We start from the raw sequence: 17197 nt of genomic DNA, 5'->3' as shown, positions 1-17197 counted from the left end.
ATCACACAGTAGCCAAAATGTGTCATTACTCATGAGAGGTTTGAGCACCACATATAGGAGTGGGGCCCTCTTCCTCTACACTCACCTATGCAGTTGTTACATCGCATCACTTGTCTAACTAGGAAACATGGAAGCACAAGCCACTCACTGGTGGTGCTGTGTGGGGAGGACAAATAGTGTAGAAGTTCAGTATGTGAGCTCATGTGTGTCTGTCCCTAGGTCTTTAGAATTGGGGGAAAGAGGCACGAAAGGAAACATATTTATTTATTTATTTAATTACATTTATATACCGCCCCACAGCCGAAGCTCTCTGGGCGGTTTACAACATTGTTGACAAGCACATAGTTGTGCTTGTCCTGTTTGTTATGTTTCGCTGTGAGTGTTGACTTGGCTACCTATATTTTAAACTAGTGAATGGAGCCAGCTTTACACAGGTTGGAAGAGCCCTTAGTTTGATAACCTTCAAGCAAACGTACACAGCTGTCAGAGTTGAACATATTGAGCTCGCCCTGTTTGAGTGAAGCCATGCCCTCTTGTACATCTAGGCATGGCCCCTGCCATGGTGTACCCCATAGCCCCCTGAGGGAGGGGTCTGTCCATTCCATTCCTCTGAGGGGTGGTTGATGCCCTGGAGGGGTGATTGATGCCCTGGAGGGGAGGCATGTAACTCTGTCCCTTGGCCTACTAAATTCCCCTGGCTTCAGACTGTATGCACCGCAAAGCTGTATGCTGATTAGAGAAGTCTTCCCCTCTTGGCTGAAGATGTTACTGTGGGCTTCAACCATATGGACACATTTAAGGGTGCAACCTTATGAAGATAGCCAATAGCCTCTGAACTCAAGGGCTGCTGAGTATCCAAGGCAGGGTGGCTGGAGTGCAGTGGCGATCTTCACCTCCATTCTCCAGCAGCCCTGCATTTCTGCTAGATGGGCAATTTTGCCCATCTAGCAGTGGTGCTTCAGAGTGGGAGGGAAGGAGGCCAGGGCGGCCATAGGAAACATTGTATGGCTGATGCCCAGTCTCCTCCCCTTTTCCCGTCTTTGTGCTCTGTTTCCTAGCACGGAAACGTAGCCAGAACTGCACTTCCTATAACGGGGAGTGGGGAGTGAGGTTTCTGGGCTCCAAGGTCGGAGTCCTATTTCCAGGAACCAAACAATCCTATGGTCACAGCCCAGATTCTGGGAACTGAACAATCCTATGTTCCCCGAAGACAAACAAAATAATCCCGTGGTGTACAGTCCTAGAGTCCACTTTGTGTGCCTGCCAGAATTCAGGTAGGTTTCACAGTCTTGGTGCTGTGGTACTGATGGATGGACAGACACACATCTATAATAAAAACACATTATTATCCTCTTTTATTATTATAGATGTTCCCACACATTGGAGAACAGTTTTGTTGTTGTTACTGTTCTTATTATGTTTATTATTTTTACAACACCATCAATAAACACCATCACTGTTTTTAACTTTTGTAAACCGCCCAGAGAGCTTCAACTATGGGGCGGTATATTCATCATCATCATCATTATCATCATCATCATCGTGGTAACATAAGAAAAAGGGAAGGAGAATAAAAAAGTACAGGTCTACTCACATATGATTACGAAAAAGCAACTTTGCCATAAATTGTTGGCATTTTTTAAGGACAGCAGTATAGAGAACAGATTAGGCCCTCTTGCCACAGAGAAGAATACTCAGATAATTATTCTGTAGCAGGAGCCAGTCAATTTTAATCTTAAATAGACTCAGCATAACAACGCAGTCATATATTTAGAAGCATGAGTTATGAAATCCAAATATTTGGGGTGTGCAATATTAAGTCACTCCAGCTGGCTCACAGCATTAGATATTTTGACAGAATTGGAAGCCTGCTTATATTTCCTTTTCCAACATTGTGACTGAAAGAATGTGAATTATTGATGGTAGATAAGTTTTCAGCATGCACCCCATATTAATTCCACATCACAATATTAAAAGAAAATGAAATTTTAAATTATTGTCTAAGAACTGTTTGATCTTTTTGTCACACTGCATGCCAAATACATTTCTGTCATCTTTAAGGTGTATTTAACTTTGCTGGCCTTGTATAACTCACAAAAATAAAAATCCCTACATCTTTCTCCCTTCTTATTCCATTTAAAAAGAAATAGGACAGAGGCATTTTTCACTGATGAAATTTTTGCATTCCTGATGAATATAGAGGGTTAGAAAGTCCCAGATCTCTGTCAAGATGATTTAGGGTGCAATCCTATACCAATTTAGACAGAAAGAAATCCTATAATTTCCATTGTTAGGATTTTTTTTTTCTGTCTAAACATGCATAGGACCCTCTTTTTAAGAACGGATCCTATGACTGGGTTTATACATCACCTTAACCCACATTCAGTGTTTGAGTGTGGGTTGTTGTTGAACCATGGGTTGCTCTTCAACCATCGGTTATTGCGTTGCCTGAATGCAGTGCATTTTCCATAGGTGGCTTGTTAATCCACCTTGAGAATCCATGATTTGTCCTTAGGTTGTTTAGGGTGGTTAACAAGCTACACTGTATGGTTAACAAGAAAATGTCCTGGGTTCAGACAACACGCTAACCCACGGTTCAACAATAACCCACACTCAACCACTTAATTTGGGTTAGTGTGTTGTGTGAACCCAGAAAAGAAGCCACTGCTGGCAGCTCTCTGCCTATAAGCACAAGTTTTCAACTTTAAGGTAATTTGGTTCTTTACCTTAAAGAAAAAAAGATCATTGTTTGAAAGGTACACATTTACTGTTATGGAAAGCTATTGAACACTGAGCTTACTTCAAATATTCTACAGAAAATGTATAGTTGTAGGAATATTTGCTTACAGAAAGTGGGGAAATTATCTGTCTCATAGTATACATGGGGGCACAAAGGCTCCTATAACGCTTTACGTTTCTTTGAGGAATATTTAAATGCTGTCTCTCACACACAAGCACACACACACAAAGCGATAATAGGTTAAACTCATTGATTCCATTTCAGCACTCACCATCATCACAGTCTGTAGAGCACACAGTTTTCTAGTTTCCATAGATTAGAAAGAAAGGAATTTGCTCTCTTCTTCCTGACCCTTATTAAGACACACTACAGAGAGGATTTAGGGATGGATTTGCACTTCCCCTGGAGGCTCCCCATGCCTCCAGGCCAGAGGGAGGAATTAATGAGGCTGCAGTTAAAGACACAACCTTTTATTTTTAAGGCCGTTTGGGTTCTGGTGAATTACTATTAAAGGGAATTAAAAAGAAAATATTAAAGATGAAGTTCCATTAAAAATGAGATTTTGATTATGTCGTAATTTATTTTACAATTCCTTGAATATCTCAAAAAGGCATCTACACTGGCTTTTGGGTAATATCTAAACACACGTTTAATTGATCAGTAAATCGGCAAAAAGGCAAATGATTAATCAACTAAAATTATTCCTTGATGGACAGTACTGTTTATAAGGGTCAATTATTATACGGTAACTTACAATGAAGCAACCATTCATTAACCATCCACACTTTTATTTTACTTCCAATTTTAAGGTTCGAATACAAGGACTGACAGGAAATGTTCAGTTTGACCACTATGGTCGCAGAGTCAACTATTCAATGGACGTGTTTGAATTGAAGACGACTGGCCCTCGAAAGGTTTGTTCTGGTTCAGTATCCAAATGTGTTGACATCTTCTTAGCTCAGTTGTCTTTTTGTGTCTATGGGAATGGTTAATAAACGTTCTAGCTAACGAATTCATTGATGTTTCTATTGTTGTAATTTCATTACACAATATTGCAAATAAACAAATCTGCATCTCTTACGATCGCTATGTGAGTACTTGGTTTTACAAATGTTTTATTTTATTATATTTTAATGTACTGCATTGCATTTTTAATAAACAGCTTGGATATATTCTTTAAATACAGTAAGAGGTACTATACATACATACATACATCAGTGAATGTATGTACGGAGATTCTCATGCGGCAAGACAACGTCTGTGCTTTTCATAAAGATGGAGTCTTCTGTTTCACAACAAAAAATATAACACAGACAAAATGGTCTAGACATGCAAAGAAACTGAGAGGAAGATAAGAGCTAAGATTCTAAGGTTAGGCAATCACTTAGCTGTGATTCCTTGTAATAGTCCAAAAAATTAAAGACTCTTCAAGTGTTTCAACAAACTGATTTCCTTTTTTTTTTTTTGGATGCCAAGTTTTGGAATATGAATCCTGGGGGTGGGGGTGGGAAGCAAGAAAGGTTGCTCTCTTCTTTCATTTGTAATTATAGTCTGATTTCAGAGGGAAGAGAACAGCTATTTGTGACTGCTCATGCTCAAGGGATTATAAGCTTATGAAACAAAGCCAAGTACGTTAATGTCAAGTTCCATGTGAAAAAATTACTTAATTTTTTTATTCATATATGGAGCTGCCTCATACTCTGTCCTTCTAAACTTGGTTTATTCTGATTGGCTGCAGCTTTCCAGGGTCTTTGTTAGAAATCTTTCCCAGTGTAGCTATCTAAGGTCATAGCTAGGCAGGGCTTTATCTCGGGGCTACCCCGGGATCGTCCATGTATGTCCACATGACGCACAGGGGATCCCAGGATCAAGGAGGGATGATCCCTCCCTTGCCCTGGGATCTCGCCCTCCACTTTGGCCCTGGTTTTTCTGTGGTCCTGGGCTGAGCCCGAGACCGCGGAACGTGTGGCTGGGTGCCGTGGGTTCACCCGGCTCTGCGCGGGGAGTGCTGCACCAATCGGGGGTAGGGTGGGGGGAGCAGGGGAAATAATTTAAATTTAAAAAATTACCTACCTTTTGTGCACGAGCGTTCGTGCGCTGGTGCCCCTTTAAAAATAAAAATGGCGGGCGCGATGCCTCTCCTGAGGTCGTTTCATGTAAACGGAGGAGGGATCTCACGTTAAACACAACGCGAGATCTTCCCTCCTGCGTCACGGGATAGCAGGTAGGTCTAGCTAAGGTCTCTGATCCTCTTAACCTGAGACATCAGGGATAGTATCCTATTGTGCTGGTGCACTTGCAGGACCCACCACTTGCACATTGGAGCACGCAGAACAGAGCTTCACTGATCTGTCCTGATAAAGAAATGAGCATTTCCACTCATTTCTGGGGTTATTTTTAGAAATACAAAAGCCCTTTTGTGCAAGCAGTCACTCCCATGGGCACAACAGAACCAGCAGAAGTGGAGAAGCCCTGTTGGATACTGTCCAGACGATTTTGGATCTTCTGTATGCAAAGCATGTACTTTGCATACATAACTATAGCCCTTCCTCTAAAATGATACAGGCCTCCGCTCTCCTCACAAAAGGAGTAGGTATTCAAACCTGCAATTTCATTACGCTAGTGAAAGCCTACTGAGTTTTTATTCTCATAGTTGGGGCAAGCAAGTAACATCACAGAGGAGAACGTATTTCTTCCATTTTTATTTTCAGCCCATTTTTATTTTCAGTCCAGTCTTGGAAACTGGTTGATGCTGACTAAAGCCAAAATGTCTTTAATCTGGGTGTCATAGTCCAATAGAGATGTTATTTATTATTATTATTATTATTATTATTATTATTATTATTATTATTATTATTATTTATTATTATTATTTATATAGCACCATCAATGTACATGGTGCTGTACAGAGTAAAACAGTAAATAGCGAGACCCTGCCGCATAGGCTTACATTCTAGTTGCATTGCATTGCTGACCTAGTTGCATTGCTGACCTAGGCTGGGTCCTCTGTTCTCATGAGAAGAACTCGGTTCATGGGATGCCCTGCTGGCAGAAGTGGGAAGGTGATTTTCACAGTCTTTTCCCCCTGTTGCCCCCTGAAAATCTGCTACATGAGAAGACGTGGAAGTAGTAAGGAAATGGGGAATCAACAAAAATTGCCTCCCTCTCATTCCACCAATGGAAGCCTCTGATGAATACTAATGGAAGTAGTCCTTCCATACATGGAAGGGGATCTCAGGATCCAAGCCATTGGTTCTTCATATTTGACTGCATGTTGAATATGGTCAGACTTCTAGGTAATGAAAATGACACCACTATTTTCAATGAACTTACTTATAAAGCTGATTCAGTTTCCATGAGATACATCCTTTGCCCCTTCCATAAATGGAAGGAACCCTTTCATTCACACAAGGCAGCTCAGGATCCAAACCATAGTTCCTTAATGTTTGGTTGCATGCTGAATGTGACCAGATGTCTAGATACTTTCAACGAACTGCTTTCTGATTAGGGATGAATGAATCTGTCAGTTTCTTTTTCTCCTGCATTTTTTAATATTAAGTTCTTTAGAAATGTGCAAGTCTTGGAAAATTATTAGTAAAACTGAACTGAAACTGAATTCACACTCATCTGCACTGACCAAATTCAGTAGGTTTATTAGGTTTATTTATTTATTTATTTATTACATTTTTATACCGCCCAATAGCCGAAGCTCTCTGGGCGGTTCACAAAAATGAAGGTTCATGAAGTATGATGTACCTGCGTACCACAGAGCTGCTTAAGATGAGAATCCTGTCAGGAAAAAAGAAGAGGTGGCATCCTTAAAGCAGTCACACAAACTCAGACTTTAAAGAATTAGCATTTGGCTGGACAAATATGTCAGGTTTGGTTACTCCCACATTCAGATGTTTTTTTTTAACCTCAAGTTCTTTCTATTCCTGAATATGAAGGAATTTGTGAGTTTGGGTAATTTCTTATCAAAAATGAACTGAACTCAAATTCTCCAGAAAGGTGTGGGGAAGACATCTCACAAATGATTGATTCCCCCTATCGCCAAGGGGAAAAGCAGGAGCCATGTGATAAATTTTCAGGAGGTTCCCAGCCTCCTCCTTGTCAGTTTGTCCCCACATTTTGCCCAGGAAAGAGATAATGTTCATCTCTCCTCCTTAGAAAAGGTACTTCTGTTATTACTACCATTCTTCTAGCTACCAAAACATTCATTTTCCTACCTGTAACTTCCAAACTTTCCTAGCTTCTCCTTCTCCTTAAAAATAAAAACCCTTCTTTTAGTTTCCATTTCTTCAGCTACTCTTTTTTTACCATTTGTTATGGTAAAGAAATCAATCAAACTCCAAGGCTGCAATCAAACACAAAGCAGTTACTCATGTAAGGGTAGTTAGAAAACCGCAGAAACGTCGAGCAAACGTGTCCTTGCATTCCGCAAGGAGTGTGTTTTCCGTGATGACGCCAGAGACGATCAGCCCTGAGATAATCAGCTGGCTGGGTCACGCTGCCTCCTGAAACTCACCGAAATTAAGAGAGAAAGCTCCAAACCATCCATAAGGGAGATGGTTGAATTCGAGGGAGTTGGGTCACTTGCATCAGCCAACCATGCTAAACTTTCCCAAGACAACATGCAGCCCACAATTAGGCTTGATTTGGGTTCGGGAGAGGATGAAATGGGACAGCAGGAACATGCCACCATACCTACAAAATGGGTGAGAGTGCTTAATGCTTACTCCCTCACCCCTTCTTGAGGATTCCTACCAAACTAGACCGGTGGCCATTTTGGAAAGCAGTTTCGATTTCTCCCAGCAGGAAGAAGCCACCATTCCCTTCACCTCTTCTAATCTACAACAAGGGAATAAAGGGCCATAATGAACATTCTCAAATCGATAGATCAATACTTTCCTAACTCACCATGGTGGCACTAGATAATTTTACCTATCATTTATTAGATAAGCCAGCTGCTAGAGCAGGGTGTGGACAGAAGCATACTCGCAAGAATCATGCATTGGATTCTTATTCTTTGACTCTGAACCTAAAAACAAACAAAAAATACCTAACTTAAAAGAACCAGACCCCATTCCCAGGCAGCATTCCTCTGAAGACTCCAGGGAAAGTTCTCCCAAGCCACATTCTATAACCAGAGGTCAGGCCAGTAAGCCACATTGTAGTATTGAGTAGTATTCCTTGCCATCACAACAGGAGGTCAACTCCAAAGGGGAAGAAGGGGAATGGTCAGACATTAAAAAAAAAAAAATAGAAGAGACTGCATCTGACAGATTTTTTTAAACAGAAGTTACGTTATTCCTTTGTTGTCCCAAACAATTACCTTCTTAGCCATTGAGCCAATGAACCAGAGAGAGAAAAAACACTGGAGGAGATGCTCCCAGAGCTTCAGCAAACCACTTGAAAATCTGTCACATGGACCCTGCTTTCCATGGGTGAAAGGGAGAGTTAACCCATTGTTGGATGCCTGGCACACCAACCCCGAAGGAACCTTCTCAGTAATTAACAATGTTCCATTCTCACCTGTCCTGATTTCTGATTTGTTTTCCATGGGTTTTATCTTTCTAATTTCATTCCTTGCTGCACAATCTTTCCATGCTGCCTGTTTGTGAACTATTATTCCCACGTGTCATGGGTGTTACATATTCTTTGAAATGGACTTGGATGCTCCATTCTTGTGAGTTAAAAGTACAAAATGTGAATATTATTTACCAGGCTGGCACAACCCAGTTGTTAAGCAAGAAAAATTCTTCCAATTCCTGTGAAAACTGGGCACAGCATTTTCAGTTGGCTATAGGAGCTATGTGGCTGCCAGGTATGAGGAGTGCAGGCAAGTCATCACTATCTTGCACGTTTCTAGCATTTGCTACTTCCAGAGACACAATTCTTCATTTGCTGCACCAATGTTCTGATCAAGGACAGGTCATCAGGAAAAAGCACAACTGAAGTAATCGTTTTTTACTTTTATTGCCAAGGAACATCCCTGCTTCCTATGGTTTGTGTATCATGATTTATGATTCTTTCAACAATATAAATTCAGGACATTCCTTTTCTTCTCATTCATCAGAACGTTTAAGGGTGGGAGAAAAATACAGTTTTCTCACCCATTTCGCTTGAGTGTCCCTTAAAGAAACATTCCCAGAATATGCAGCTGCTCATGTATTCATTTATGTGATTAAACTTCCAACTTGCCTGCTTCAGTCTATGTTCTGCAGTTTTTCATACTATTGTTTCATTGGCAGCTGGTTTTTCTTTTTTTCTATTAGACTATAGATATTATAACAGGGCACAGAAGAAAAAGCAGTCTTACATCAATTGGTCACATCCATTTTCTTGAACTGCAATATGCATGCTCCAACTCTATGACTAGAGGTAGATAACTGTGGTGTGGTGGTGGTGTTTTCATTGGCAATGGTGTAATAGATTGTATCATTTGCTCACTCACTGCACTGTCATCTCTGGCTAGTGATTTTGCAGGTCTTTTGTAGTGATTCTAAAGGCAGTTTCCTGACTTTATGCAATTTCCAACCTATTCTAAAAAGTTGAAATTACTCTCCTAAGACTTAAGAGTAAGAGGAATCTTACTGGCAGTAAGAGCTTTAAACTAAAATATTATGGTATGGTTTTTATTTTTCGTATTTGGGGGCCCTTGCCTTTTGCTTTCTGCCCCACCCCACTTTGCTTTCTGCCACCCCAACCCCGGCCACCCCCACCACAGAGATGCAGCCCCAAAGAGGCTTTAGATTGGCCAGCTTAAAGGTACCTTCATGTGTTGCCTAAGATAGTGACCTGGAGATCAGGGCATTTCCATTTATACAGAATTCCCATACTTTGAGTAATGCAAAAGGGCAACTCCTGTGAATTCAATTAGGGTAGAGGACACCTAGGCCATTTTACACCTGCATTTTTTCCTGGGATTGTCCCAGGATCATCCCTGTGCATCCAAATGACACACAGGGTATCCCGGATGGAGGCAGGGACAATCCCTCCATTTTCCTGGGATAATCCTTAGGTGTAAAAAGGGCCCTAGTTATGAAATTAAATTACAATAAAGGTGGTTAGCCTATCATACTACCATCAGAATCCTTTCCTTGCTCATGTAAACGTTGCCAGAACAAAACAAAAAACATATTATACAATGTTCTAGGATGACGCCAAAAGAAATACAAACCACACATGTACAAGCCATCATGGCTGAGCTCCTCAATAACATAAACAGACTTAATTTTTGCTTTTGTTTATTTCAGATTGGTTACTGGAATGACATGGATAAATTAGTTTTGATTCAGCATGAACCTACAATGGGAAATGACACATCAGCTCTTGAGAATAGAACAGTAATTGTAACTACAATTATGGTAAGTTTATTTTTCTAGCATTTACAAGCCTGTAAGCCTAAGATTTGTCTGATTTCCCACTAAAGTAACTTGCCCATTCTGATATCGACAGGGGAGTGAAGGATGAAAGACTTTAATTATTTTAAGTGTGTCTTATCGGTATAATTTCCCCCCCCCCCTCAAATCAAATCAGGGCACCTTTTTAGATTTACTTTTAAAAGTGTAATTGAATTCAGATATTCAGTTAGCCTGTGACATGCAAGATAGTATATACAAAACTGGAAGGTTTTGAAAGGAGAAAAAAGCTAGTTTCTGTAATTTAGCTGCTTTCTGTAAATAACAAAACAAACTATATCCAATTTAAAAACTTGATGGGCATTGTAATTTGCAAGAAATGCAGGTTTCCAGGCTCTTAACAGCAAATACCTTTAATACATCCAACTAGCTAGCCCAGTTGAAAGCTAGTTATTTATTTCTCTATAGGGGTACAAAATACAAACACACATATTCTAACTAGCATGTCTTCTTGCACAAAGCCATTTTTTAGAGATTCGTTTTCTATTATTTTCAAATATCAGTACATCACTGAACCAAACACAGTAGTTACGATCCAGCTAAAGTTAAGCAATTTTGAGTCCTGTTGATTTCACTGCATAGAATAATGCTTGATTCTAGACTTGTATGCTTGAATCTCCCTTTATAATCAATAAGACATTTAAAAAAGTGTTTAACTTTGGCTTGGTCATAGCTAGCATGTTAATTATTAGTATATTAAAATGTAACAAATGCTCCATTTCTCAAAGAGTTCCAAGGAAATAAGCAAAACTAATTAACAACTGTCAATAGTTAAAAAGAAAGCAAAATGTAACCATTCATTTGCAACTATCAATAATAAAAAAGGCAGGGAAGCTATAGAGCTCGGAGCTGCTGCTTTCAAAGGAGGTTGTAGCTCTTGAATAGAGTAGCTTCGGAAGTCAGTAGTGCCCTTTAAATTTGATGTGTGTCAAAGCAGACTGGCAAAAGATGACCTTTACCTGACTAGTTTTTTTAAAAAAAAATCTACTTGGTTCACTGCCCTTTTCACATATCTCATTAGGCAAGATTGGGGGTTTTCTTTCCCAACTCTTTCAAATAAGGTTTGTCTTAAGCAATATGGAGTGCTTTACCTGGTGTTTCCTAACCAGATTTTGTTTTTAAATTTTAATTTTTAAAAAATTTGATGGTGAAGTTTGGGACTGGATTTTTATTCACAATTAGCTGTTGCATTGTTCGTATAATTTAGTATGGTGACACATTCAATGCATTCTGACAAATCACTTGTTAAGGATGATCATTCTTGGATGGAAAGAACTAACATTCTGTACAGAGTGTAAGCCTAACCTAATTGCATAATTCTTTTTTGCATGGGACTTATAAAAAATGTATCTTTTTCCTTTGAAAAAAAAGACACAGTAATGGAAAAATCATACTTCAGTACAGTCCTCCTCTTTTCAGCCTCTGATGAAGAATCCTATTTTAAGAAATTGATCAAGGAAGAAAAGAGTCCCCCGCTGCTGCGAACATTCCTAACTAAGGCTCAAGCATTAATCTCCAGTGTAGTAGCATTGAGCTATATTTTTCCATATGGATTTCTGATCCTCTGACTGGATGACCAGGCACTGAACCATCAAGAAAAACAAAAAGCTCTGTGACTATTCTGAAATGCCTAAAACAGATGGCATTCCATCTTCAACTTGGCCAAGCTGTGAAGAAAATGATGGGGATTTCAAGGCTCTCTCAGTTGAATTTTTCCTCCAATCTTTAAATTGAGGCTTTCATACATGTACAGTGTAAATGATTGTAAAATACTTCCAGGTTTAGGAGCAACTAAGTGGTGCTTGCGAAAAAGAAAAGAAAAAAGAAGTAGGATACTGTTTAAAGTGTCTGTCTCATTTGCAATGAAGCGTTTTGATATGCATAATAAATGTTATCTCTGCAAAAGAACTCAGCCAGTCCTAGGGCTGTAGTTTCATTTTCCAAACCAAGGCTCTGAATGAACTTTATGTAGCATGCTAAGGATTCTCGCAGCATGCCATTTAAGAATTAAAACCGTAGAAGGGGGTGGGGGGAAGCTGACTGGATTTTCATCCCTCCCCCTTCTGTTGTTTTGGGGCCAATGTAGCAAATGTCAGGGTGTAGGTGAAATTCACTACTCCAGTCATTCTTACCTTATTTTAAGCCATTCAGGTGGAGTGGTGCTTGCAATGTGTCTAAACCATTTCCCATTGCGATATATCAAATAAAGGAAATGCAGAGTTCATCCCTACATATAATCAAGACCAAAACCACAAGCTCTGGTTGAAGCAGAAACATTTCTTCCAATAGAAGGTTTCCTTCCATTAAAGGAAGAGTCCTTCTGTCAGAGGAAAGGAACCTTTGGATCCAACCCATTGCAGAGATAGCAGGGAAGATGGATATAGCACAGACCAGGACTTCACCAGGCAATATTAAACCACTTTACATCCCCAGAGGCTTTCAGCACACTGGAGGACACACACCCTCCACCCAATATTCCTGTGTGATTCCACTCACCTTAAATAATGGTGCTTAAATAATTTAAGTTTAGTGTATGGCATTCACTACACTTGAAATGAGACCAATGTATCCTGGACCACAAAATATACAGTGAACTCTGCTTATATCATATGTGTTTGATAAGCCAGATGCTTTTACTGTACAAAATTTGGGAGCCATTTCCTAAACATATTCCTACGTGACAGAAATCAATGTATGCCCAGTAAACATGGAAAAAAAGATAATGCTACTGTAGGAGATGGATGCCATTTCAAGTCTCATGAAAGCAGATGCAGACAGACAAAAATGGGAAGTTCTATGCTGAGAGTGTTGCAGTCCAAGTGAAGACGTGGTCTTTCCAGACATTCATTTTAATTTTTACAATTGCTAATTCTAGCTCTAAACTTTGTCTTGTTTGTAGTTTCATACTAAATCTAGTGGCTGGTGTATTCTGCACACTTTGCTTCAGATGTAATCTGGAGTTACAAGTTAATTGCCCAGATCTCTGCTGAATGTCTGCAAAGTTAATCCATGCTTTGGGTCAGGCCACTGTGTTATGCAGTTCTCAGCTTACTTAGAAGTCAGACCTGCTGAAGCCTTTATGCTATAGATGGAGCCCATGTGGCCATCACCCTTTCCTGCATTAAATAACAAGAAAGGTGGCAACAGTAAAGGCTCAATCAGTGCCTTAGCTCAGCGAAGTCTGAGACTTTCAGGTCCAGACATGGACCAACGATGCTTTCAGCTTAGGGCAGTCTGAAGGCTCTGCCGTGGAAAAAGCTATCAGTGGGCCAGTTCGCACAATCAAAATTAGCTGCCATGGCTTATTTAAATCACAGCATGTATGGGACACAATTTCCGTAATCACTGCCTGGCCATGGCTTGCCATGTCATCCAAACTTGGGAAGAATGGCTTGTTGGAGGGAGAAACAACACTCCAGTAACCACTGGGCTGTTGTAGGGTTATTGGTGGGTTGTTTCCCCTCCAACAAGCCATGCCACTTGGGATATGACAAGTCATGCCTGTAAGGTGGTTATGGAAATCATGCCCTTCACACACTGCAATTTAAATAAGCCACTGTGGTTTAAATAAGCAACAAAATGCCCATGTGAACTGGCTTCCTGTTCATAAAATCAAGTCGGTGGGAAGTGTTGTGGCATCTTTAAGACCAACTACTTTGTTTTGGATGAACTTTTTACCTTATTATTATCCATCTCCACATAACTAACAATTGTGAATCATCGGCCTTTTGTTTACACAATTATTCAGTAGCAAAGGCCAAGGTAGGAAGTGATAAGCCTAGAAAGGGTTGATACGTGATGAGTATCACTTGTGAACTGAAGTTATATTAGGTACTTAGAACTTATTGCATAGTAGTTCATAAGGACAGGCCATCAGACTAGATTGTATATTTTGAGTTTTATTTTTTGTGAACTGCAAAGAGAGCTTTGGCTACTAAGTGGTATAGAAGTAAAATAAAGGAATACAATAAATCAGACAAGTGCCACTTTTTGGTGTAGATTCATATAGCCACTTTTCTAGGTGGGTGCAGAGTTAGGTCTTTTTCAGTTACCCAGGAAAGAGAACATCACAGCATCGTTTTTAAAATTTCTACTGCATTTTCAGCTCTATGGCCCCCCACATACATTACTTGGAGGCAGATGGTTGCTGTTAACTTGCATCTCCTAACACATTTCCACAGCAATATGTAATGAAAAAACACATGACATTTCTTTGTCTCTGCTACACTTGATTGGTTGTGAGTGCTGGGGAATTGGTAATGTCATGATTTTACATCACACACAGCAACTATGTTACTGGGAGAAGTAGGTCAGCAGCAGATGCATCTTGCTGTACCATATGGATTGGTCTTCTGAACGCCTACTATATACTGGCTATATTCAGGAATAAAAGTATGGCCACCCATTTGCTGTCGACATAATGAATAATCACCTTGTAGGGACAAGATGAGCCATGTGAATCTACCTCTTTAGAGAGCAAAATGCAGGTTCAGGTCTAAAAAGCTTTGGTGACAGAGCAAGGAATAGACTTACTCCAACTTCCAGAGAGGATTGTGAAATCCAGACTAAATTCTGCAGTTTATTTAGGATGCATGCGCAGAAGCCTTGTGCTGCCCCATCTTTCTGCATGCCCTGAAACCTTGGGAAAGCAATGGATTGGTGTAATCATTGTCTCCTTGCTGCGCTGGAGCCCTGTTGCCATATGAAGTGAAGTCTCGTACAACCTGGAGAGATCAATTGCAGAGGCTTCCCATGCAGAGCAACATTGATGTTATTGCTTCACACACTGGAGATAACTGGAGCATGTGAGGCTAACATGGCCTAAGAATATCTCTGGTCCAAACTAACTCTTGTTCTGCCTATCTTTCTGGACCAGAAACCATTCCTTCTCAGCTTCAATGTAGGGATGTCCATTGCTTGGAAATCTGGTTCTTTTTTAGCTCGTGGCATTTATTTATTTTATTTATTTGCAATATTCATATACCACTCCCCATTCAAAATTTCAGAGTGGTATACAAGATAAAATATCGTAAAATGTTGTTCCCCACCTTGATCCAAAGGGAGAGGCGGGTAAGAAATAAATATATTATTATTATTATTATTATTATTATTATTATTATTATTATTATAAAATAAAAACAGAATAAACCAAGCAAAATGTACAGTGAACTGTGGCTGGTCATTAAGGAAAGGTTTCCTGGAATAATGACATTTTCAGGAGGCACTGAAAGGAATACAAAGTTGGCGCCTGCCTGACCTCCAGAGGCAGGGAATTCGATAGAAGGGAGGACTACCATGCTGAAGGCTTTTCCCCTGGTGGGCTCCAGTTGGAGGATGGGTCTTTGTGGAACCACCAAGAGCATGACCTCAGTGACTGGGCAGGTTGGTAGAGGAGAAGGCGCTCTCTCAGGTATCCTGGGGGGGGAATCCGCACATCGTTCTCAGGGCGCTTCCATCCGCCCCCAGTGCACCCCGAAAACGATCGTGTAACTTGCCTGTAAAAGAGACGTGTAAGAAGCGTCCTTGCCGGCGCCACCACCCAACTCCCTCCTCGCTGGCCGACTCGGAGAGCTCGGGGGATGAAGGCGGGGTGGAGAGCTTCTTCGGCTCTCCACTCCGCCTTCTCCAGCTGAGCTCTCCTCGCCGGCCGACGAGGAGGTCTGTGGGTGGCGGCGGCAGCTCTTCCTCAGCTCTTCTACAGGCAAGTTACATGATTGCTTTGGGGCCACACTGGGGTCGCTTAGAAGCGGTCTCGGTACGACGTGCGGATTCCCCCTTGGTCCCAAATTGTTTAGGACATGTGCCAGTTGCTTTGCATCTACAAGCTGAGCTGCATTTTTCTAGAAGGTTCTGCAATTTGTGCACTTTTCTGAGCAATTTGTGCAAATTGGGGCCAAATTTGTACATATTATGTAAATACAGCCATATTTGGGACAAATTTGGCCATAATTTGCAGAAAGTCAGCTGTAATCTGTGCAAATTGAGGCATAATTTGCGGAAATTCAGCCACAGTTTCTGCAAATGGCTCAGCAATTTGTGCAAATTGCAGAACCTTCCAAAAAAAAACTGCAAACGTTGCCGGAAAATCTGCAAACTGTCCCAACTTGTTACAGATTGAATGGGGTACCACAGTGGGAACCAAAACAAAGTCCGGGAGGGGGGGGCAAGCCTAGGAAAACTTGTTGAACTCCATTCCCCACAAACAGATTTCTCTGACATCCCTGTTTGAATCCTGGTTTCTAGTCCAGATTGCAAATGCAGTGGGATATGCTCTCATCCCCATAAAAGATCTCCACATCAAAACATTTTGGTATAAGAAGTGTTCACTGTATCATAGTTGAGTTGTAATTAATAGATGTGGCAGTTTTCAGGAACCGCTTAGCCATACATATTTACCTTTGAATTTGTAAATGTGATACTTACCTGTGACATCAGCACTGAATTTTGAAAGCGAAAAGTGGCCAAGTGTTGGTTTACGACAACAGCTTTGTCAGTCTGTTTAGCCACTTAAATAGTGATCCATATGATCATCCGCAGTATATCTGCAGAATCTTGTAAATGTGCTTTTTTCCTGTCACATCCCCATTTGAATTGAGTGATGTATGCCCCATTAGTGACCTCTTCATATTAAAGGAAAGTTAATTCAGTGCCAACGACAAATCAGTTTGTACTGATTAGCTCAACTTCTACATCTAACTGAATAGTTCCTGTGACTAGTAATGCTTGGCTTTTCAATCTGTAAAAGATAGGTAATTTATCTATTAATAAGTCTTTCCTGCATGGCATGCTTAATAAAGCACTTGGCAATTTGCTTGTTGTCCTCTCGTTTTGTATGTTCCTGTGCTTCATTTTCTATAATTCTACTTCAACGATAGACAGACATAGGATATAAGAAAATTAATTCATACTACTGAAATTAGTGTGTTTCGCATTTCCTTCTTTTGCAAAACAATGCATTCTCTGATTGTACAGTAAATGTGATTAGATTTTTGTTTTTTTAACTTAATGTGGAAATAAGAAATTACTCTTTTTTTAA

General features: G+C 40.3%; 1 protein-coding gene across 3 annotated transcripts in view; it reads left to right on the top strand.

Moving 5' to 3' along the window:
* The window catches only part of GRIA4 (glutamate ionotropic receptor AMPA type subunit 4), a 270915-nt gene that overhangs the window by 195527 nt on the left and 58191 nt on the right, over positions 1-17197 (top strand). For 2 of the 3 annotated variants that reach the window (XM_063127100.1, XM_063127101.1), the window contains exons 8-9: positions 3550-3654; positions 9997-10107. In XM_063127100.1, the coding sequence (XP_062983170.1) occupies positions 3550-3654; positions 9997-10107 (216 nt within the window). Of the gene's footprint in view, positions 1-3549; positions 3655-9996; positions 10108-11580; positions 11635-17197 lie in introns of those variants that run through there. The other variant, XM_063127099.1, reaches the window with a different exon arrangement.

This window comes from Elgaria multicarinata, chromosome 5 (assembly GCF_023053635.1).
Source record: "Elgaria multicarinata webbii isolate HBS135686 ecotype San Diego chromosome 5, rElgMul1.1.pri, whole genome shotgun sequence".
NCBI classification, from domain to species: Eukaryota; Metazoa; Chordata; class Lepidosauria; order Squamata; family Anguidae; genus Elgaria; species Elgaria multicarinata.
This window is presented reverse-complemented; position numbering and strand designations above follow the sequence as displayed.